At 43.5% G+C, this 19059-nt stretch overlaps 1 protein-coding gene and 1 long non-coding RNA gene across 4 annotated transcripts in view; one reads left to right on the plus strand and one right to left on the minus strand.

Annotated features, from left to right (window-relative positions):
* LOC115290141 overlaps positions 1 to 19059 on the minus strand; it is a 40001-nt gene that overhangs the window by 20585 nt on the left and 357 nt on the right. Inside the window, exons 2-3 of the long non-coding RNA XR_003907982.1 lie at positions 13187 to 13291; positions 9725 to 9823 (exon numbers count right to left, since the gene is read on the minus strand). This is a non-coding gene — a long non-coding RNA (uncharacterized LOC115290141). The remainder of the gene's footprint in view (positions 1 to 9724; positions 9824 to 13186; positions 13292 to 19059) is intronic.
* HNRNPLL (heterogeneous nuclear ribonucleoprotein L like) overlaps positions 18443 to 19059 on the plus strand; it is a 32566-nt gene continuing 31949 nt past the window's right edge. For 2 of the 3 annotated variants that reach the window (XM_029937912.1, XM_029937913.1), the window contains exon 1: positions 18449 to 18929. In XM_029937912.1, the coding sequence (XP_029793772.1) occupies positions 18738 to 18929 (192 nt within the window). In that variant the 5' untranslated portion in view covers positions 18449 to 18737. Of the gene's footprint in view, positions 18930 to 19059 lie in introns of all 3 variants that reach the window. The other variant, XR_003907980.1, reaches the window with a different exon arrangement.

Below are 19059 nucleotides of genomic sequence, written 5' to 3' on the forward strand. Positions count from 1 at the left end.
AATATAAATAAAAATTATTGAGGGAAAGTCACCCATAATTCCATCACCTTAACAAATTAACTATTTTTATTTTTCCATGTTTAGTCTATATATCTTTTAGTGCTGACTAGTATATCTCTTTAAATTACAAGTTGCTAATCCAATCCAACTGCAAGATATGTGAGCTATAAGAGATGCTTACAAAGTATTCAAGGGATAGGACCATGCAAGAGGTTTGATTCATCTGCCTTTAAAAACTCTTTTTGACATAAGGTAGTAACAATGAAAATAATAAGTGGTGGGCGCCAGGGTGGCTCAGTCAGTTAAGCATTTGAGTTTGGCTCAGGTTATGATCTCACAGTTTGTGAGTTCAAGCCCCACATCAAGCTCTTCATTCTCCTGAATTCAAGCACAGGCTTGAATTCTCTCTCCCTCTTTCTCTGCTCCTTCCCTGCTCTCTCAAAATGATTAAACATAAAAAACCATAATGTGTATACACCTCTCCTCTCCTGGTGTAGATTATCTCAGAGAACAAATGAGGATTATGGTTTTTGTTCATGATTGCACTCCCTGAAATACAGTGTGTACCTTGTACATAAAGGACAGTAGTAAATATTTGTTGAAAAGTGAATGGGGCCAATCAAGATGGAGGTGCAGCCACTGGAGACGGAGACCAGGAGGGGAAAGCAAAGTTCAGCTTCTCTCTCACTTGGCCAGTGACAATGATGCGTGAGGAGGGAGCCGAAGGGGTGGGTGTGGGGACACCACCATGAATCAACTCAGTGTAACTCTCTGGAGTCCCTGTCCACACGCGGCCACCACAGGCTCTCATCTTCACTAGCTAGAGACCAGAGAAAACCACTAGGAGATCTCTGAGACACTCTTCTCTTCCATAGTAGCCGGAGATTCAAGAGGATTCATGAGGGCATAGCCAGAGTGACACACAGTTCCAGAAGGGGCACCCTAGGAAATGCAGTTAGGGGTCTGAGGACATGATGTGAGTTGGAAATAGACACTTGTGGGGTTTTTAAAGTTTATTTATTTATTTAGAGAGAACATGAGCAGGGGAGGGGAGAAAGAGAATCTCAAGAAGGCTCTGAGCTGTCAGAGCAGAGCCCAACACGGGGCTTACGAATCTGTGAGACCATGACCTGAGCCAAAATGAAGAGTCGGACACTTAGCTGACAGTCACCCAGGCACCGAGTTGCAGGTGTCAAACATGATGCAGCACACGGGCGATAGGACAAAGAGCCACACGCATTGAGATTTTTGTGACTAAAAACAAATGGACAAAGTCAGCCACTTCATCAGTGATGGCAGCCTCATAGCTCATGTGGCCAGAGAGGAAGGAACATTGGCTCTCAGACTTCATCATGTGGGGACAAGATCACGCCAGCCCTTCCCAGCAGAGACCAGCAAAGATCCTAGATATTGCCTCGATCTGAGGGCTCTCTCCAGCACTACCTGGCAGTCCCCCATCACTGAGCCGCCATCCTCAGGAGGCCACTGAACATCTACCCCAGTGACTGAACTGTCCAAGAGACTGCCCCAAAGCTAAGACTGAGACACTTAGCATTGGCTAGTTAAGCATGTTTCACATTGTAATTAGAGAAAGTAAAGCTTAAGAAAGTCTCCTTGGGCAGTAGGAAATAATTTCTCTAGGAGTTGAGATTCTTGTATTTACTGAAAGAGGAGAAAGATTTTTTTTTTAATGGTGAGAAATACTGTTCTAGACTAGAGGAGAGATATTTCTACTTCCTGTAGACATCACGATTATGTTATCTTTGATCTCGATCTGCTATATAGTAGGCTGAGTGTATACACACACACACACACACACACACACACACACACAACAGAATCCACTATTATAAGTTCCAAAAATCATCATTAAATTGGAAATAGTATCTTTTTTAATTAAGATTTTTAAATTGTTTCTTTATTTTTGAGAGAGAGAGACAGAGTGTGAGTAGGGGAGGGACAGAGAGAGAGGGAGACACAGAATCCAAAGCAGGTTCCAGACTCTGAGCTGTCACCAAAGAGCCTGATGTGGGGCTTGAATCCATGAACCATGAGATCATGACCTGAGCTGAAGTCAGATGCTTGATCAACTGAGTCATCCAGGCATCCCTGGAAATAGTGTCTTAATAATAGGATACTGAGAGAGGGTAGCCTAAGGTCAAGAATGTCTGCTGCATCCATTACCTGGTGCATTTTAAAGATAGTGATTTTACATTTTACAGGCCATTTGGACCTGGCTACATCAAATTGCTGTTTAAAAATGCCCTGCTTCAGGGGTACCTGGGTGGCTGAGTTAAGCGTCTGACTTCGGCTGAGGTCATGATCTCACAGTTTGTGAGTTACAGCTCTGTATTGGGCTCTGCGCTGCTAGCTGGGGGCCTGGAGCCTGCTTTAGATTCTGTCTCCCTCTCTCTCTCTGCCCCTGCCCCACTCATGCACTCTCTCTCTCAAAAATAACTAAATGTTTTTAAAAAATTTTAAAATGCCCGCTTTAGACCATGTCTTAACTGGTCTTCTACTCCACCTCCTTTTCCTGAAAACTTGCACCTAAAGAACCCAGGAGCGGTTTGCTGGTGGTGGTGGTCACTGAGGATCTATTCATAAACAAACGGCAGTAGTGGCAGAAGGAAAGGCTGTGCAATTTCTTTTTCTTCATTATATTTTGGGGAGCATAATTTTTTAAATTCTAGTCATTCAGATAGTTGCCGAGGATTGATAATACCCTTTGCTGGCTGGACAATGTGAAAATATTGTAATATAGAATGGGAATGAGAATACAATTACACTTTTGCAAAAAAGTCCCTCACATGCCTGAGATGTTGCAGTTTTCTTCAAATCGTGGGAGGTGAGGGGTGCCTGGGCGGCTCAGTCACTTGAGCATCTGACTCCGGCTCAGGTCATAATCTCGCAGTCCGTGAGTTTGAGCCCCACGTTGGGCTCTGTGCTGACAGCTCAGAGGAACCTGCTTTGGATTCTGTGTCTCTGTCTCTGCTCACACGCTATCTCTCTCTCTCTCTCTCTCTCTCTCTCTCAAAAATAAACATTAGGGGCCCCTGGGTGGCTTAGTCGGTTGAGTGTCCAACTTCGGCTCAGGTCATGATCTCATGGTTCTTGGGTTCAAGCCCTGCATCAGGCTCTGTGCTGACTGCTAGCTCAGAGCCTGGAGCCTGCTTCGAATTCTGTGTCTCCCTCTCTCTCTGTCCCTCCCCTGTTCACACTCTGTCTCTCTCTGTCTCTCAAAAAGATAAATAAATGTAAAAAGATTTTTTTAAATACATAAATAAACATTAAAATTTTTTTTTCAGAAAGAGGTGGGAGGTGAAGTAGGTGACCAAGGAGAAAAGAGGAAGAGATTGATTCATTTCACTAATATTTATTGAGCTCTACTATATTCCAGGTGTTATTCAAAGCAAAGACCTTTGAACTTGGAGCTTCAGTTCTAGCAGGCTATTGCTGAATACTTTGAACTTCTTATGATATGAGAACTATAGGTTGCTGTTTATTGCAGTTAGTTGTGGCCTTGTTTTGTCACTTGCAACTGGATGTGATCCTAGTGATAGGGGACTTTGGGCACAGTAGCGCTCACTCTGCTGATCAAACATCCTCAGAAGCAGTAATTGTAACTAGAGTTTACTCTTTCCAGGGTCAAGGACTCTCTGACTTCCATTTTCTGTGTGCTTGGGGATACTTCTTTCATATTATAGGTTTTCCTCAAATGTCTGGCTTCATTGGCTGGCCACTAATCTTTTTTTTTTTAAATTTTTTTTAATTGCTTTTTATTTTATTTTTGAGAGACAGAGAGAGACAGCTGGAGCAGGGGAGGGTCAGAGAGAGAGGGAGACACAGAATCCGAAACAGGCTCTAGGCTCTGAGCTAGCTGTCAGCACAGAGCCCGACGCGGGGCTCGAACCCACGAACCGTGAGATCTGACCTGAGCCGAAGCCGGATGCTTAACTGACTGAGCCACCCAGGCACCCCTTGCCACTAATCTTTAAAACTGACTCATGAAAAAGCTCTTTGGGAGCTCCATGTGCATTGGCAAGGTTTATTGCCTGAAGGGCCTCGCTGTAGGGTCTCTGGGTCCAGAACCAGCCTTACTATTTGGGGACTCTCTAATGTCAGTGTCTGGAGGTCTTCCCTCTGGGACTGTCTAGTTTCTCCAGAAGAGAATCTCTAATTGAGTGGGTATGAGCAGGGGAGAGGGATATGTGTGACCTAAGCTAATAGGTCAGTATTAGCTTCTTATATAATATTCCAGTGTTCAACTCGATGACTTGTCCTCACCCTGCATGTGGCTTGGTCTCCAAGTCCAGAGCCTCTTGGGTTAATTTCCCCAGAAGATAAACCTCCATTCTCCTGTGGGGTGTTATTTTTCTGGCTCCTTAGCATTGAGAATGGGACCTGGGACTAGAGGTCCAACCATTTTCCACACAGAGCTCACCAATCCTGTTACTTTTGGAGTCACACCTACACTTCTACCTTTTGTGGTCCAAGCACAGAGACTCTCAGTTTCTAGCCCATTATTCATTGGAAATCCCCCTCTGAGATGCTTGGATTTCAACTTCCTCTGTTCCATCAGGTTAGTTATTACTTCTCCATTCACTTTTCATCTTTTAGTGAATTGTTGAATCGTCTTCGTTTCTGTTTCCTCTCCGATTTTTTTCTTGTTAAGGGCTGATACCTCTTTACTGTATTCTTTCACTGTTATTTTACTGGTGTTTGGGAGAAGGCACAGGTGTGTGGTCACGCTAACATGTTTACCTTCATTTTCCCAGTTGACCTGACTTTGAATCTCAGAAACTGGGATAGCAAATATCCTAAGAACTGGCTGTAGGAAGGAAAGCCCCTGAGAAGGTTTAATGGTTCAGCACACTGTGGCAGGAGCTTGAATCACTTGTTAGTGAAAGAAACCCTACCTAAGTAGGCTTAAGGAACAGAATTTATTGGCTCATAAAAGTTGGGAGGTTCAGATGGCTGAACGGACAGTTTTGGTCGAAAAGAAAAACTCATGGAGGGTGGCTGGGCGGCTCAGTCAGTTAAGTGTCTGACCTCTGTTTAGGTCATGATCTTGTGGTTTGTGAGTTGGAGCCCTGTGTTGGCCTCTCTGCTGATGGCCCAGAGGCTGGAGTCTGTTTCAGATTCTGTGTCTCCCTGTCTCTGCCCCTCACCCACTTGCACTCTGTCTCTCTCTCTCTCAAAAATAAATAAAAACATTAAAAATTAAAAAAATCTAGTAGTTGTGAACATGGAGACTGTGGCAGAGGCTAATAGCAGAGGAATAATTTAAGGAGAGGACGTGCCCCTATTGGCTTGTTAATGCCCAGCCTCACATTTCACTTCAATTTATTGAAATTTTTCCTCCACTATAAAAGAATTTAATGATTACCTTGTATGTAAGTTATACCAAAAAATAGCTACCTATGAGAAAGCATTGTTTACATTTTATTTATAGTCAACACTTCTGAAATACAATTTTATAAAGCAAAGAATACCTATGGAATATAAAGTTGGGAATGAGTGGGGTATTTTTTATATATAAACCAGCTACAGTTGGAATGTTCTTATGCCTATTCAGCCCATGGAAACCAAAGAAGTCACATTAACAATACATGCCTACCTAAAAGATTTCAATAACTTCCCCTAAGAAAATCTTTGCTAATTAATTTGGGAGCTGTGAATGAGCTTCTTACATGTGCTTGGGAACAAATGTGCTCACGTTCCTGTGGTGGTCCCGTCTCCTGGTGGATGTCTCTTGTCCAAAATCTGTCTGAGGGAGACGCCCACCCTGTTGCTAGGACCTGCCATGTAAATTCTGCTTTTCCGATGCTCCAACCTACAGGCACTTGGTAGGTGTGACTTGGTCCATCCACTCAGAAATTAAGACAATGCCTTCTACCCACTCTGTCCTTTCTTACCTGGGTCTCAAAACAGCGCTGTATGTGCCCAATCCAACAAAGTATCATGAGAAATTCTGGTTTCTTCTTCTTTTTAAAGTTTATTTATTTATTTTGAGAAAGACAGAGTGGGTGGGGGAAGGGCAGAGAGGAGAGCGAGAATTCCCAAAGCAGCAGCTCTGCACTGTCAGCACAGAGCCCAGCACAGGGCTGGAACCCACGAAGTGTGAGATCATGATCTGAGTTGAAATCAAGAGTTGGACACTTAACTGACTGAGCCACCCAAGCACCCCATCAGCTTCCGATTCTAACACTTCTTTTCACGAGGGCCTAATGAGTCCATAGGAACAGAAGGGGTAGAGCGGGAGTAGAGGTGGAGAGGTGAGAAGCCCTGCCTTCCACTCTGCTCTTCCAGATTCTTGCTGGAAATCTTCTCTTTTCCTTTCTTCCTCAGCTTCCAAATTCTCCAAGACTCTCAATATAACTCACGAAAATAGGTGTCAAGTATCCTTGTATTTGTTTACAGATTCAAATTTACATCCAGAACAGGAGAAGGTGTCAACTGCCCACGTGCCCACATCTGCCAAACCTTAGTAGGTTCACCGGATCACCTGCCTCTCAGACAGATTACTTCTCAGAATGATGTCTTTGAGACTTGCAAAAATCATTTTAATGATCTGTACTACTGGAGCAAGGAACAGAGTGGCTATATAAATGTTGACAATGGCTTTTTTCTTTCTGAATCCTTCAGTGTTAGAGTAGCCTACACTTTGTCCTATATTATACACTTGCCCTATTACTCAGCACATGTGCATAACTGAGGTTCTATTTCTTGTGTTCACATCCATTATATAAGACAAGTGCTGTGAAGTATTTTGCACATGTTAGATGCTGTAGTCCCTAATACATTTTTTTATAACATTGGGCATTATCCAAATATTTTTAGTGACTTTCCTGTTGAAGCCAAACATAACATTAAGTTCTTACTCAAATCATAGGGCTCCATGATGAAAGAATTCTGATTTCATTTTTTTTCTTGTACAAAATTTCTTTTGAAATCAGTGGCAAATTCTAAGTGTGGGCTAGAAACATTCTGCAGAATAAGAATCATTTCCAGTATTAATGGGTCATTGTGTCCTTTCCCATCTGAATCACATGTTGGTTTGGCTTCCTTAAGAATGATTTTGCAATCATCTAAGTAAAGTTTCTTTTGATGATACAACTAGAGTGGGAAGGTGAAAATTACCTCTCGCCATTTGTGAAGACATGGATGGAGCTAGAAAGTATAATGGTAATGAAATAAGTCAGTCAAAGACGAATACCATATGATTTCACTCATATGTGGAATTTAATAAACAAATGAGCAAAGAGGAAAAGAAGAACAGACTTTTTTAAAACTATAGAGCTATAAACAAAGTGACGGTCACCAGAGGGGAAGGGATGAGAGGATGGGTAAGACAGGTGATGGGGACTAAGGAGGGCACTTGCGATGAGCACAGAGTGCTGTATGGAAGTGTCAAATGACTATATTGTACACCTGAAACTAATATAACCCTCTATGTTCACTAACTGAATTTAAAATAATAACTTTCAAAAATAACAAACAAAAAAATAAAATTATCTCTAATAATGAAATGTATAATAATCTTTAAAGATCAAAACTCTTTAGAAGAGTTTGTGAATCATAACAGTACTCTATTTTATTTTAACCCTCTTAATATTTTTATTGCCAAAATATTAAAGAGGATGTTTAAGAGCTTCAGTAACTTCATCACCCTATTAAAGATGTCTTTTTAATTTTTCTTTTTCTAATTTTTTAACGTTTATTTTTTGAGAGTGAGAGTGCATGTGAGTCGGGGAGGGGCAGAAAGAGGGAGAGACATGGAAACTGAAGTAGTCTCCAATCTCTGTCAGCACAGACCCTGACATGGGGCTTGAACTCACAACCCGCGAGACCATGACCTGAGCCAAAGTCGTCGCTTAACCAACTGAGCCACCCAGGCACCTCATCTTTTTAATTTTTCTAAAGTTCCTTCTGCCTTTGTCCATATGTAGGTATATTTTATGTAACTGCGATCGCAGAATATCCACGATTCACATAGCTCATCTACTAAAGATTCTCAACTAGGGGAGATTGTCCCGCAGACAGTTGGGAATGTGTGAAGACATTTTTGATTGTCGCCCAACCGACTGAGCCACCCAGATGCCCCTATTGAATCCCTTTTTATTTTTACAAGATTTTTATAATTATCAGTTATTTCATCTAGCTGACAATCACAATTTATGTCATGATTTCCCCACTCTTAGATATCATAATATTATGAACATTTTCATACATATGGCTTCTGTATTAGTTTGAATTAACTTCTCATGAGTAAAATTACCTTAAAAAGGGTATTACCGTTTTAACAACTCTTAAACTCGGTAGAGGGACCTTGTAAATATTAACTTTGGCAAAATACGTTATTATTAGTTTCTCAAAGCAAATTAAAATTTGCCCTTAACCAGTTCCTAATGCTATAATTTCTAAATGGAAAGTAACGGTGCTGAGAGAGGACGATATCTCCCAGCCTTAGCTTTTTGAATATGTGATGGTATTTGAGGAGCAGAGAGGTATCTCTTCACCCTCATTTTTGTTTGCCACGATTGTTTAATCTCACATAGACGGGCTGGGGATCAGGTTTTAGCCTTCATTCAGATAGATGTGCTGACACAGACCAGAGAGGGCTATGCCAGGGTCATCTTCATATCCTCAGTGCCTACTGTGGGGTCAGGATGGTGTACACTACAAAGTTAAGTACACTATCAACATTGGTTAGACAGAGAGGGGGTAAGATAGTCACCTGAAGTTACTAGCTGAGTGTGGCTGACTTTATCGGGGCAGATGATGGCGTAGAAAGTGTTGTGTTCCCATAAAACCATTAGTACTCACATGGCGTTTGGTTCTTATTCATCATGACACTTAAGGATTCAGATTGCTGCTCATGCTACCACAATCCACTCGGAATATCTGCTAATGTTGGTGGCAGAAGCCAAGATATTGAAGGTCTGGGGACAAACAGCATGCGTCTTTCTCTCAGCCAGGACGGAAAAACACTCTCTAGCAAGCTAATACTAGTTTTTGTTTAACAGGGATACAAAGGCACTAACAAAATAATGAATTGATGTATTAAAATCATATTTTTTAATGTTTAGTTTTGAGAGAGAGAGAGAGAGAGAGAGAGAAAGTGCAAGCCAGGGAGGGGCAGAGAGAGGGGGACAGAGGATCTGAAGGGGGTTCCACGCCAACAGTGATGAACCTGATGTGGGGCTCCCAACGTACAAACTGCCAAGACCATGACCTGAGCCGAAGTCAGGCACTCAACCAACTGAGCCACCCAGGTGCTCCAGTTGATGAATTTTTAATAACTAGGAAATATGTGTACATGGCACAAAATTGAAAAGTAGGAAAGAATATGTATTCTTTTAAGCTGTGGTTTCCAGCAATCCTGTATCCCTTCCTGGAGGGGCTAGCATAGGTATGTTAGGTATAGGTTAGAAACCGTCATTACCAAGAGTTCCCAAAATAAGGCATAAAAGCAAAATAGAAGTTTGTCTTTCTCATGTAACAGCCTGGAAGGTTCAGGCCACGGAGTGGCTTTGCTCCATAAAAATCATCCAGGGACCTGGTCCCTTCAGTCTTGCTGCTCTGCCAAGTTTTAGAGTGTTGTGCATGGTGAGAGCGAATTCAGTGCCACATCTGCAGTCCAGCATGGGGGAAGGGAAAGAGAGAACATGGAGGACAAACGATGTCTTTTTAAGCAAATGACATGGAAGTTCCACCGTCCTACCTGCTCACATTCGACTGGCACGAAGTTTGTCACACGGCCATGTCTGGCTGCAAGGGGGGGCTGGGAAGGCAATCTTTAGTCAGGTAGCTGTGAGCCGAGCTGAAAATGCAGAAGAGAATTGATGTTGTAGCTGTGGACATCTAAAAGTAAGAATCGATTCTTCACAAAGTGGCCATGATGTCAACTGGATTATGAATCACTGAATCTGTCTCAGAATTGAATTGTGGGGATGTCTAGCATGTCATAACTAGGTCCCTTCAAACTACCAGGAATGTAGTAAACAGCAATCAATACAGGCCCGAAGCTTCCACCCATTTCATTTCTAGATCATTTATCTTCTTTAACCCATTCTTCTCTGTCTTATATTTGAATCTCTAAGGCTGGAGCGTGGTAATCTGGAGGTCACTGGCAATCTTTCTTTCCCACAACGATGCTGGGCAGACTTAATCTTCTGAGGTTGTGAACTGGGTGAAATTTAGCTTTGGTGATCTCAGCTCTTCACCCTCCTTCCCTGGGGACACAATACAGCCATGGCGCCCTAACCGTTCAGGACCCCACACCGTGGGTCATGCAGGCTTGCTTTCTGTGTAAGGCTATGGCTACAAAATTCTCTCCCTTCTTTTCTGACCCAACAACTATGCTCTCAGTGCTCCACTTCTAGCTGGTTGGTAAGGCTGGGAGGTTGGGGACAGAGAAGGGATTTAAGGAGTGGTTGAAATGTTGCTGCCTGTGAAAAGAACTCAATTTGACTAACTAAAACTATTGCTTCACCTAGTTTAAAAGGACTAGAGTTTGTCTTACTATTTGCAGGACATATATATCTACACACACACACACAGATATACATACACACACACATACACACACACACATATTCAATTCTAAATTGCAGATGTATACATTGGTATTCGGGAAGAATCAGTTCCAAATATTGTTTTTATAAATTTCCACTTCTTTTCTGCAAAAAAAGCATTGCACTATAGAAATAACCAAGCAGGGGCGCCTGGGTGGCTCAGTCTGTTAAGTGACCGACTTCAGCTCAGGTCATGATCTCGTGGCTTGTGGGTCTGAGCCCCATGTCGGGCTCTGCTCTGCTCAGAGCAGGGAGCCTGTTTCTAATTCTGTGTGTGTCTCTCTCTCTGACCCTCCCCTGCTCACACTCTGTGTCTCTCTCAAAAATAAAACATTAAAAAAAATTTTTTTTAAATGACCAAGCAGATTGACTTTCTCTCCTCTCCCTTCCTATGGTCATTTGGATGTCATTGGTAGAAGAGCTGAAGCGATCTTAAAGACTTTGCTTGAGATAACATGATATATTAATACTATCTTTTCTCACTGTAAATCTTCATTATAAGAGCTGACTTGGTGATATATAAGTTGATTATAACTATCTTTTGTTCTAGGGGCACCTGGGTGGCTCCGTCAATTAAGCATCCGACTTCAGCTAGGGTCATGATCTCGGGGTCAGTGAGTTCGAGTCCTGCATCCGGCTTTGTGTGGGACAGCTCAGAGACTAGACTCTGCTTCGGATTCTGTGTCTCCTTCTCTCTTTGCTCCTCCCCCACTAGCACTCTGTCTCTATCTCAAAAGTAAATAAACATTAAAAAATAATAACTATCTTTAGTTCTCTAAACTTGTTGCAACAATAACTTCTCCAAAATGCCGCGATGCAAAACGTGGCCTTCACCTCAGCAGCAGCAGCAGCACCTGGAAGCTTGAGAGAAATGCAAACTCTCAGGCTCTATCCCCATGTACTGAATCAGACCCTGCATTTTCCTAAGGTTCCCAGGTGATGTATACGTGCATTCAAGTGTGAAAGCACCAATCTAAAAAACAGATCAATTTCTTTAGGTTGAGTGTGGAAGGTAAGGAGGCTTGCACCTGGCAGGTCCACTTCGAGTATGCTTCCTATGCTGCAGAGGCTGATAAGCAAAAATTACATCTTCCAGACTCTCTTGCAGCTATTATCCTGGAGGTACTTAGGTTTCTGACAGTTAGCAGATGCTTCTATGGAAGCCCTGGAAGGCTGCCTCTCTGACGCCATGCTTGTGGAGGCATTTGCTCTTCTGTATGGATCTAGTGTTCAGTCGTTAGCTTTGTGAATATTGGGAAGCATAGGGCAGGGCATCCATTTAGTGGGTTCAGGATGCTAACAACTGTGACTCAGGTTACAGTTTCTATCGTATGATTCTGGGGGTGGCTGTGGGTGCAAGTGGCCGCTTGTTGATCCTGGTGACTGCCAGACAGTGGCTGTGTTGGTGCAGTTCTGAAGGGGTCAGTTCCCAGTGAGAGCACAGCTCTTTCCGTATCCCTGTTCTGAGGTGTGGTTTGGAGAATCATTCCATTAATACTCTCAATTATTCTGAACATATTTTAAGACTTCCGGCTTCAGCTAACTGGAATGGAGTCTGCTCTCTGCAACGAAACTTTGACTGATATTGTCTGCTCTGTTTTCAGGACCATGCATGTATTTACTGATTTACTTAGCAAGTATTTATGGAGGGCTTTCTCTGAACAGGTGTTTACATATATATCATATATAATTAAAATTTATATTCCTAAGAAAGTAGTTTCATCCAAATAGGGCAGAAAATTTAAAAGTTCCAATTCCCATCTAATCACCACAAACAATACTTCATATGTCCTCACGGCTATACTGGAAAGATGACAATTTAGAGACAAAAGATTAACTCTTCTGAACTTTGCCAAATGGAGATAGTAGGGACTTGCCCTGTCCACCTCATAAAGTTTCTATGAAAATCAAGGCAGGACATGTGAAACTGCTTTGTACATACTAAAGGGCTATGTAGTGCTGGTTATTTTATTAATAAGTAGTAATAATAGTAAATTTATCCTATAAACTTTTAACATTGGATGCTTAGGATAGCACCTTTACAGGAAACTATTTTTGCTTACCTAGTCCTCATTTCAGTGCAAATTCTGGTGTTCATATAATGGCATTCTTAGATAAATCAGGGAGTGACTACTTTGTGAAAGGAGTTTTCACTTTTGAAGAATATTCACACTAGGAAATCTTTCCTTGGATGTGCCTCATTTAATACAATTAGTTGATTTACGAATTTAAATCATGCACATCTTGGTACATCCAGTGTACTAAATGAGCTTCGTTGGTGGAAAAATGTAATTATATTATTACTATTATTATTATTTTATTTTTGAGAGGGAGGGAGAGAGAGGGAGAGAATGAGTGGGGGAGGGGCAGAGAGTGAGGGAGAACAGGATCTGAAGCAGGTTTCAGGCTCTGAGCTGTCAGCACAGAGCCGGACACAGGGCTTGAACTCACAAATCATGAGATCATGACCTGAGCTGAAGTCAGACACTCAACCAATGGAGCCACCCAGGTGCCCGTGGAATTATATTTCTTAAATGAACTCATTTCAAATATGGGTGAGGAGCAAATCAAATTATAGGTCAATCTTTGAGACATGCACACAGACATACCTTGCAAAGCTTCCGTGCTTTGTTTTATGTCCTCTCTTGAGGTATGAGAAACAGAAGCTCAGTTCAGACCAACAAACGTCTACTCAGTGCCTTCTCTGTACAGTGCTGTAGGTGATGAAGACGCAAAAATGAACGAGACAGTCATTCTCTATGCTACAGTCCAGCATGTCCATAACAGCAGCCAGTTGTGTGGGTATTGGTCACTTAAAATGTGGCTAGTGCGACTCAGAAATTGAATTTTACATTTTATTTAATTTTAACTAATTTAAATGTAAGTAGCCATGAGTGACTAGTGGCCACTGTATTGGATGGCACAGGTCTAGCCAAACTCAGTAGCTGACTTGTGGTTAGGATGCATGGGCAAAACACTTTGCTTCTGTCTGAAAACAAAGGTGGTCTACTAATTTTCTGGTCTTAGGTGTTGTGGTAGGGAAAGTGCCATAGTGGTTGGGGAAGTACATAGCATCAAGGGAAACAATTATAAAATTCTTTTAAAAATCCATTCTATTGGATTCAAATGTCCCCTAACATATTCAGAATGCAAAGACATTGCCAGGCCAAAAAAGCTGAAGACAGCAAAGATCAAAAAACAGGTCTAGGGGTGCCTGAGTGGCTCAGTCGGTTAAGCCTCCAACTTTGGCTACAGTCAGATCTCACATTCGTGGGTTTGAGCCCTGCATCCGGCTCTGTGCTGACAGCTAGCTCAGAGCCTGGAGCCTGCTTCGGATTCTGTGTCTCCTTCTCTCTCTGAGCCTCCCCTGCTTGTGCTGTCTCTCAAAAAAAAAAAGTAAAAAAAAAAGATGTCTAAAGCACTCTCAATTCACAGGAGTTAGAAGTGGAAATAGTTTAAGTATTATTTTTAAGACTAAGTGGCTGTAGAAATAAGTCAGGCAGAGAAGGACAGATACCATATATTTGTACTCAGAGGTCTAACAGGAAAACAGGAGAAACCTAAAGGAGGACCAGGGGGAGGGGATGAGGGATAGAGAGTTGGGGAGAGAGAGGGACGCAAAACTTGAGAGACTGTTGAATACTGAAAACGAACAAAGGGTTGAAGGGGTGGGGGGAAGAGGTGGTGGTGATGGAGGAAGGCACTTGTGGGGAAGAGCACTGGGTGTTATATGGAAACTAATTTGACAATAAACTACTTAAAAAGAAAAGACTAAGTGGCTGTAATAAGAACTTGAACTTTACCTTATCATAATTTGATATATGAACTATAAGGTTAATCTATTTTATTTTTGCTGACTTATCACAAAAAAAATTTTTTTTAAAGAAGCCAAATATGGCTGTAGCTCTAGCCCCAAAGGAGATGTGCAGGATGATAGCAGCTGAAAAAGAACACCACTGTGGTTACACTTGACTACACAGTGAGCTAATAGTGTTCGGGGCACTTCCTGCAGGGTGCATCCTCTTGGAACTGTGGCTTCTTTTCACCCTAACAAACCAAATGTGGATCAAATTAAAGGGGCCAGCTTGGGTAACAGCACCACAGTGCCCTTTCTTGGGGATCTCTTTCAAACACGGAAGTGCTATCATCACAAATATACTCCAGATTCAACAAAGTTTCATAGGAACTAATTGATTTGTCTCTGAATGGACTCTGTTCATGTTAAACAGGTCTTAAGTTATACAAAGTTTGGTATATTTAATGAAATGGTAGCAATATTGGGGCACCTGGGTGGCTCAGTTGGTTAAACAGCTGACTGGGTTTCGGCTCAGGTCATGATCTCACAGTATCAGGAGTTTGAAACCCGCATTGGGCTCTGCTGACAGTGCAGAGCCAGCTTGGGATTCTCCCTCTGTCTCTGTCTCTCCCTGCTCAATGCTCTGTCTCTCTCAAAATAAATAAATAAACTTTAAAAAATAAAAAAAGAAATAACAATATTGAAAATTGAGTTTGGGTATGAAAAGTTCACAATTTGCATCTCTAGTTCAAATGATGTATCCATGAGAAAAGTGATACTTTTCTCATGATTTTTGAGCCATTTTTATAGAAATTAAATATAAAAATAAACACTAAATTGGGGAGCCTCAGTGGCTCAGTCACTTAAGTGTCTGACTTTTGGTTCTAGCTCATGTCATGATCTCATGGTTCAAGAGTTCAAGCCCTGTGTTGGGCTCTGCACTGACAGCGTGGAGCCTGCTTAGGATTCTCTTTTTTCTCTCTCTCTCTCTGTCCCTCCCTATCTCATACACACATACACTCTCTCAAAATAAATAAACATTAAAAAAATACTAAAACAGCATATTACATTTGTAATTTCTTATGGAGGCGAATTGAATATCCTTGTACCAATGAAAACAGTGAAAACTATAATCTGTTCATCCCTTCCTAGACTTACAGCTGCATAAGCCCTGGTAGAAATCAGCAAATAAATTAGTATCATGATAAGGGACTATAAGATCTGTGTTCTGAAGGCAGTAAAATATATATATAATAATTAAAGCATTCTTCTTGATGAAGTATACTGGTTGGAATCAGATTGCTTGGGTTCTAATTCAGGCTCTCTAGAGAGGTTTACTTTATCTCTAGGGCAGGTCCCTTAACTCTCCCTACATTGTTTCTTTAATCATACAATGGGCATAGCAGTAATAATGCTGGTTAAAGGACTTCTGTCAGAATTTGTTGGCATGGCCCTTACAGAGGTTCGCACAGTGCCTGGCACATTGTAAATGGCTGTTAATCGTTACTGCATGTATATTATATGTGCCTGGTTTCCTCGACTTGATGGCAGGCTTTGAGAAGGCAGAGACCATCTCATATAATTTTCTGGTCCCTTTATCACCCAGTACAGTATCTTATAAATTACATAGTCAGCATTCAGATTTAAAACAAAAGGCAATTCGGGGTTAGATTATATTGACTATCAGTTTTCCCAGGACTGCTCTGGGCCTGTCGTTCACTCTAGTACAGCCCCTGAATCCACTCTTGAGTTGTGGCAAAGGTAGTTCAAGGCTGCTTCTTACCCTAATCAATAGCAGCATATCCAATCAAACATTTAGACAGCCAAAGGCCTGAAGCTCTATGTTGTGCAACAGAAATTCCAGATGGTCATGGCATTTAGGAGCTGTTTCTGGGTTTCTTAGGCATTTCTGGCTACTGGATAGCATGTAATTTCTTTACTTCATCTAAGTTAAATCATGCAGAGTATTATTTATACCCTCCTTCTTTAGCTCTTCTCATGGTAGAATGATGAGCTAGCTAGCACTTTCCTTATCAAAGAACTTATTGTCACTGTCTGAACAATTCATCAACAGCAAGTTCACGGATAACATGGTCAACGTACTGATCTGTTCATTAAACATGCTTTCTACGTTTTTACTTCCTTAGTTTTTTTTTCCCCCCCCACTTAACAGTTTGATGGGAGCATTCATCAAAAGAAGTAAGTTTCATGCTTGTACATAGTGATTCCTATCTTCTGTTAGCAAACAGTATGGCAGCAAAGTTCGGTAAGGCTGGGTTTCCTTACGGATTGGTATGAGACTTGCATTTTAACTTGGTATAATCTACAGGTTGGAGGTAGGTGTTGAGAATTTAAAATATTTTCACCATTACTATGAAATATTTGGGAAGTCTGTAAAAGGCCTTCCTTCTGGCTCTTCTCATTCTTCACAGGGCTCTGCCTATAATATTTCCTGCTCTGTAGCTAGCACTGCAGCTCCCCCCTTTGATATTTCTTCTGTCCACTTCCATTCTACCTTAATTTAAAAAATACATTTCTACATTTTGTCGTTCTATTTTGTCAGTGGACACTTGCAACTGCACACAAATCTAAGCTGTACGGTGCTTAGAAAAACTTGCAATTGTTTTCCAAAATGAAAGGCAGTGTAAATTATAAAATATAAAATAGTATCTATGTTAAGATTGCCAGCAATAAATAAAAATGGCTCCTTTGGAGGAAGTAACTTTGGAGAGAGAACTAGGCTGGAGGAGGAAACAATCCACACAGGAAAGGAAGAGCCACACTTAGATCATCTGAGGGATAAGGACAATGGAAACACTCAAGTGACTCCTGATCTTAGGCAATCCTCCAAGGGTAAGTCACAGAGGGCAGGTAGGTTGGGCTAGATTTGCCAGTTTCTCTTCTGAAAGATACCGGACCTTTATTTCCTAAGGATCACTCATTCAGCACTGTTGAGTGCCTAACTTGTGCCAGGGGTCTGCACAGGAACTGGATTTGCAAAGATGAAAAGAGCAACGTCGTCTTCCAGTGTTTCTAGAACACCCTAAGAGGTAGGTATAAAAGGGCCTTGCTGCAAAAAGAGAAAACAGCAACCAGAAGCTTGGAAGAGTCTTCTGGGCTCCACAGAGGAAGTGAGCCGTGGCCTGAAGAGTTTTGATAGGCTTTTGTATCTTTCAAAAATAAATGATAATAAGCAGATCATCCCGAAGGAATGAAGGCCACATTCTATGGGAGATTTAACACGTTTAATTGGAACAGGAACGTACGCAGACCAGTCCCTTGTAACTTTCAGGAAAGAAGGGTCTAGATGACAAATGAGTGCTCCGCAATCAAACTGACATTCGCCCATGTGGAGCGTCTTCAGACTGGCACCTTGCTAAATAAAAATGTTGGCTGCTGTTCTCGAATATCTCGTTAGGGACGGAGAGAGGGTGCACCGACTTTTATGAGATTTTGCACACAACATACGGCTTCTCCCTAGAAGGCTACTTTGATGGTTCCAAACCATTTTCTCCCCTCAGCCTCGGTAGTTTTAAGGGCTGTGCGAGGTCTATCTGCAGGGATTTTAGAGGTTTTCCTCATCCTCTTTTGAAGAGAAGTAATAAAAGCATTTAAATTAGCGGGAGGGCGGTTAACACCCGCAGCCCTGGCTTCGCTGCACGCCTCGTCGCCAGCCCGGGTTCACTCCGCGCCCCGCTGCCGGGGAGCCCAACAGCGCTAACCGCCGCCGGGCAGCAACGGCTCCCGGGCAGCGCTCTGCGGACGTTGCGCGCTCGGGACTGGCAGGCCACCGGCAAGTTCACACAGCGCAGGGAGGGGGGCGAGGCCGAGCCGTGGGCGGCTCTAGACGAACAGCCCTTGCAGCCAATTGGAAGCCTGGTCGACTTTTCCCCCTGCCAATAGGAAGCGGGACCCGGGCTCAGGGGCGCTTCCCGCGGGCTGCGGCTGGATTTGATCCTGCGCGGCGGCAGCTAAAGCGGGGGCGGAGGCTCGGCCTGGGCGGCGGGGAGCGGATTAGGGGAGGAGGGAAGACCGGAAGCCACAGTCGCGTCCCCATCCTTAGATTCGCTCCCCCGGGCTGGGAGCGGAGACGGAGGAGGAGGAGGAGGAGGGAGCGGCTGAATGTTGGCTCCGTAATAAAGGGGAGCGGCCGCTCCGGAGGCTCCTCCCGGGGCGCCCCCCTCATCCCACCCGATCTCTGCACCCGCGCCGGCCTCTGGGCGCCTGGCCCCCGCGGACGGCCCGGCAGCGCAGACCTTCGCTGAAGAGACGCGGCCAGTGGCGGGGACCGGCCAGCGGCGTCCGAGGCCCGCGACCCGCCGCCACCCCCACCCGCTTGCCCGCCGGTCCCTCCGGCCGCCGCCATGTCCTCCTCCTCATCCTCTCCCAGGGAGACGTACGAGGAGGACCGTGAGTACGAGAGCCAGGCCAAGCGCCTTAAGACCGAGGAGGGGGAGATCGACTACTCGGCCGAGGAAGGCGAGAACCGCCGGGAAGCGACGCCCCGGGGCGGGGGCGATGGCGGCAGCGGCGGCGGCCGGAGCTTCTCACAGCCGGTAACAAAGCGCGGCGCCCTGTCCGCTGTGCCTGGCGGCTCCCTGGGAAGCAGGGCCGGGCGGCGGGGACTCGGCCCCGGGCCTTCCGCGCGCCTCGTTGCCCTCTGGTGCTGCGGTGACCGCGTCGGGA

Source organism: Suricata suricatta, chromosome 4 (assembly GCF_006229205.1).
Source record: "Suricata suricatta isolate VVHF042 chromosome 4, meerkat_22Aug2017_6uvM2_HiC, whole genome shotgun sequence".
NCBI classification, from domain to species: Eukaryota; Metazoa; Chordata; class Mammalia; order Carnivora; family Herpestidae; genus Suricata; species Suricata suricatta.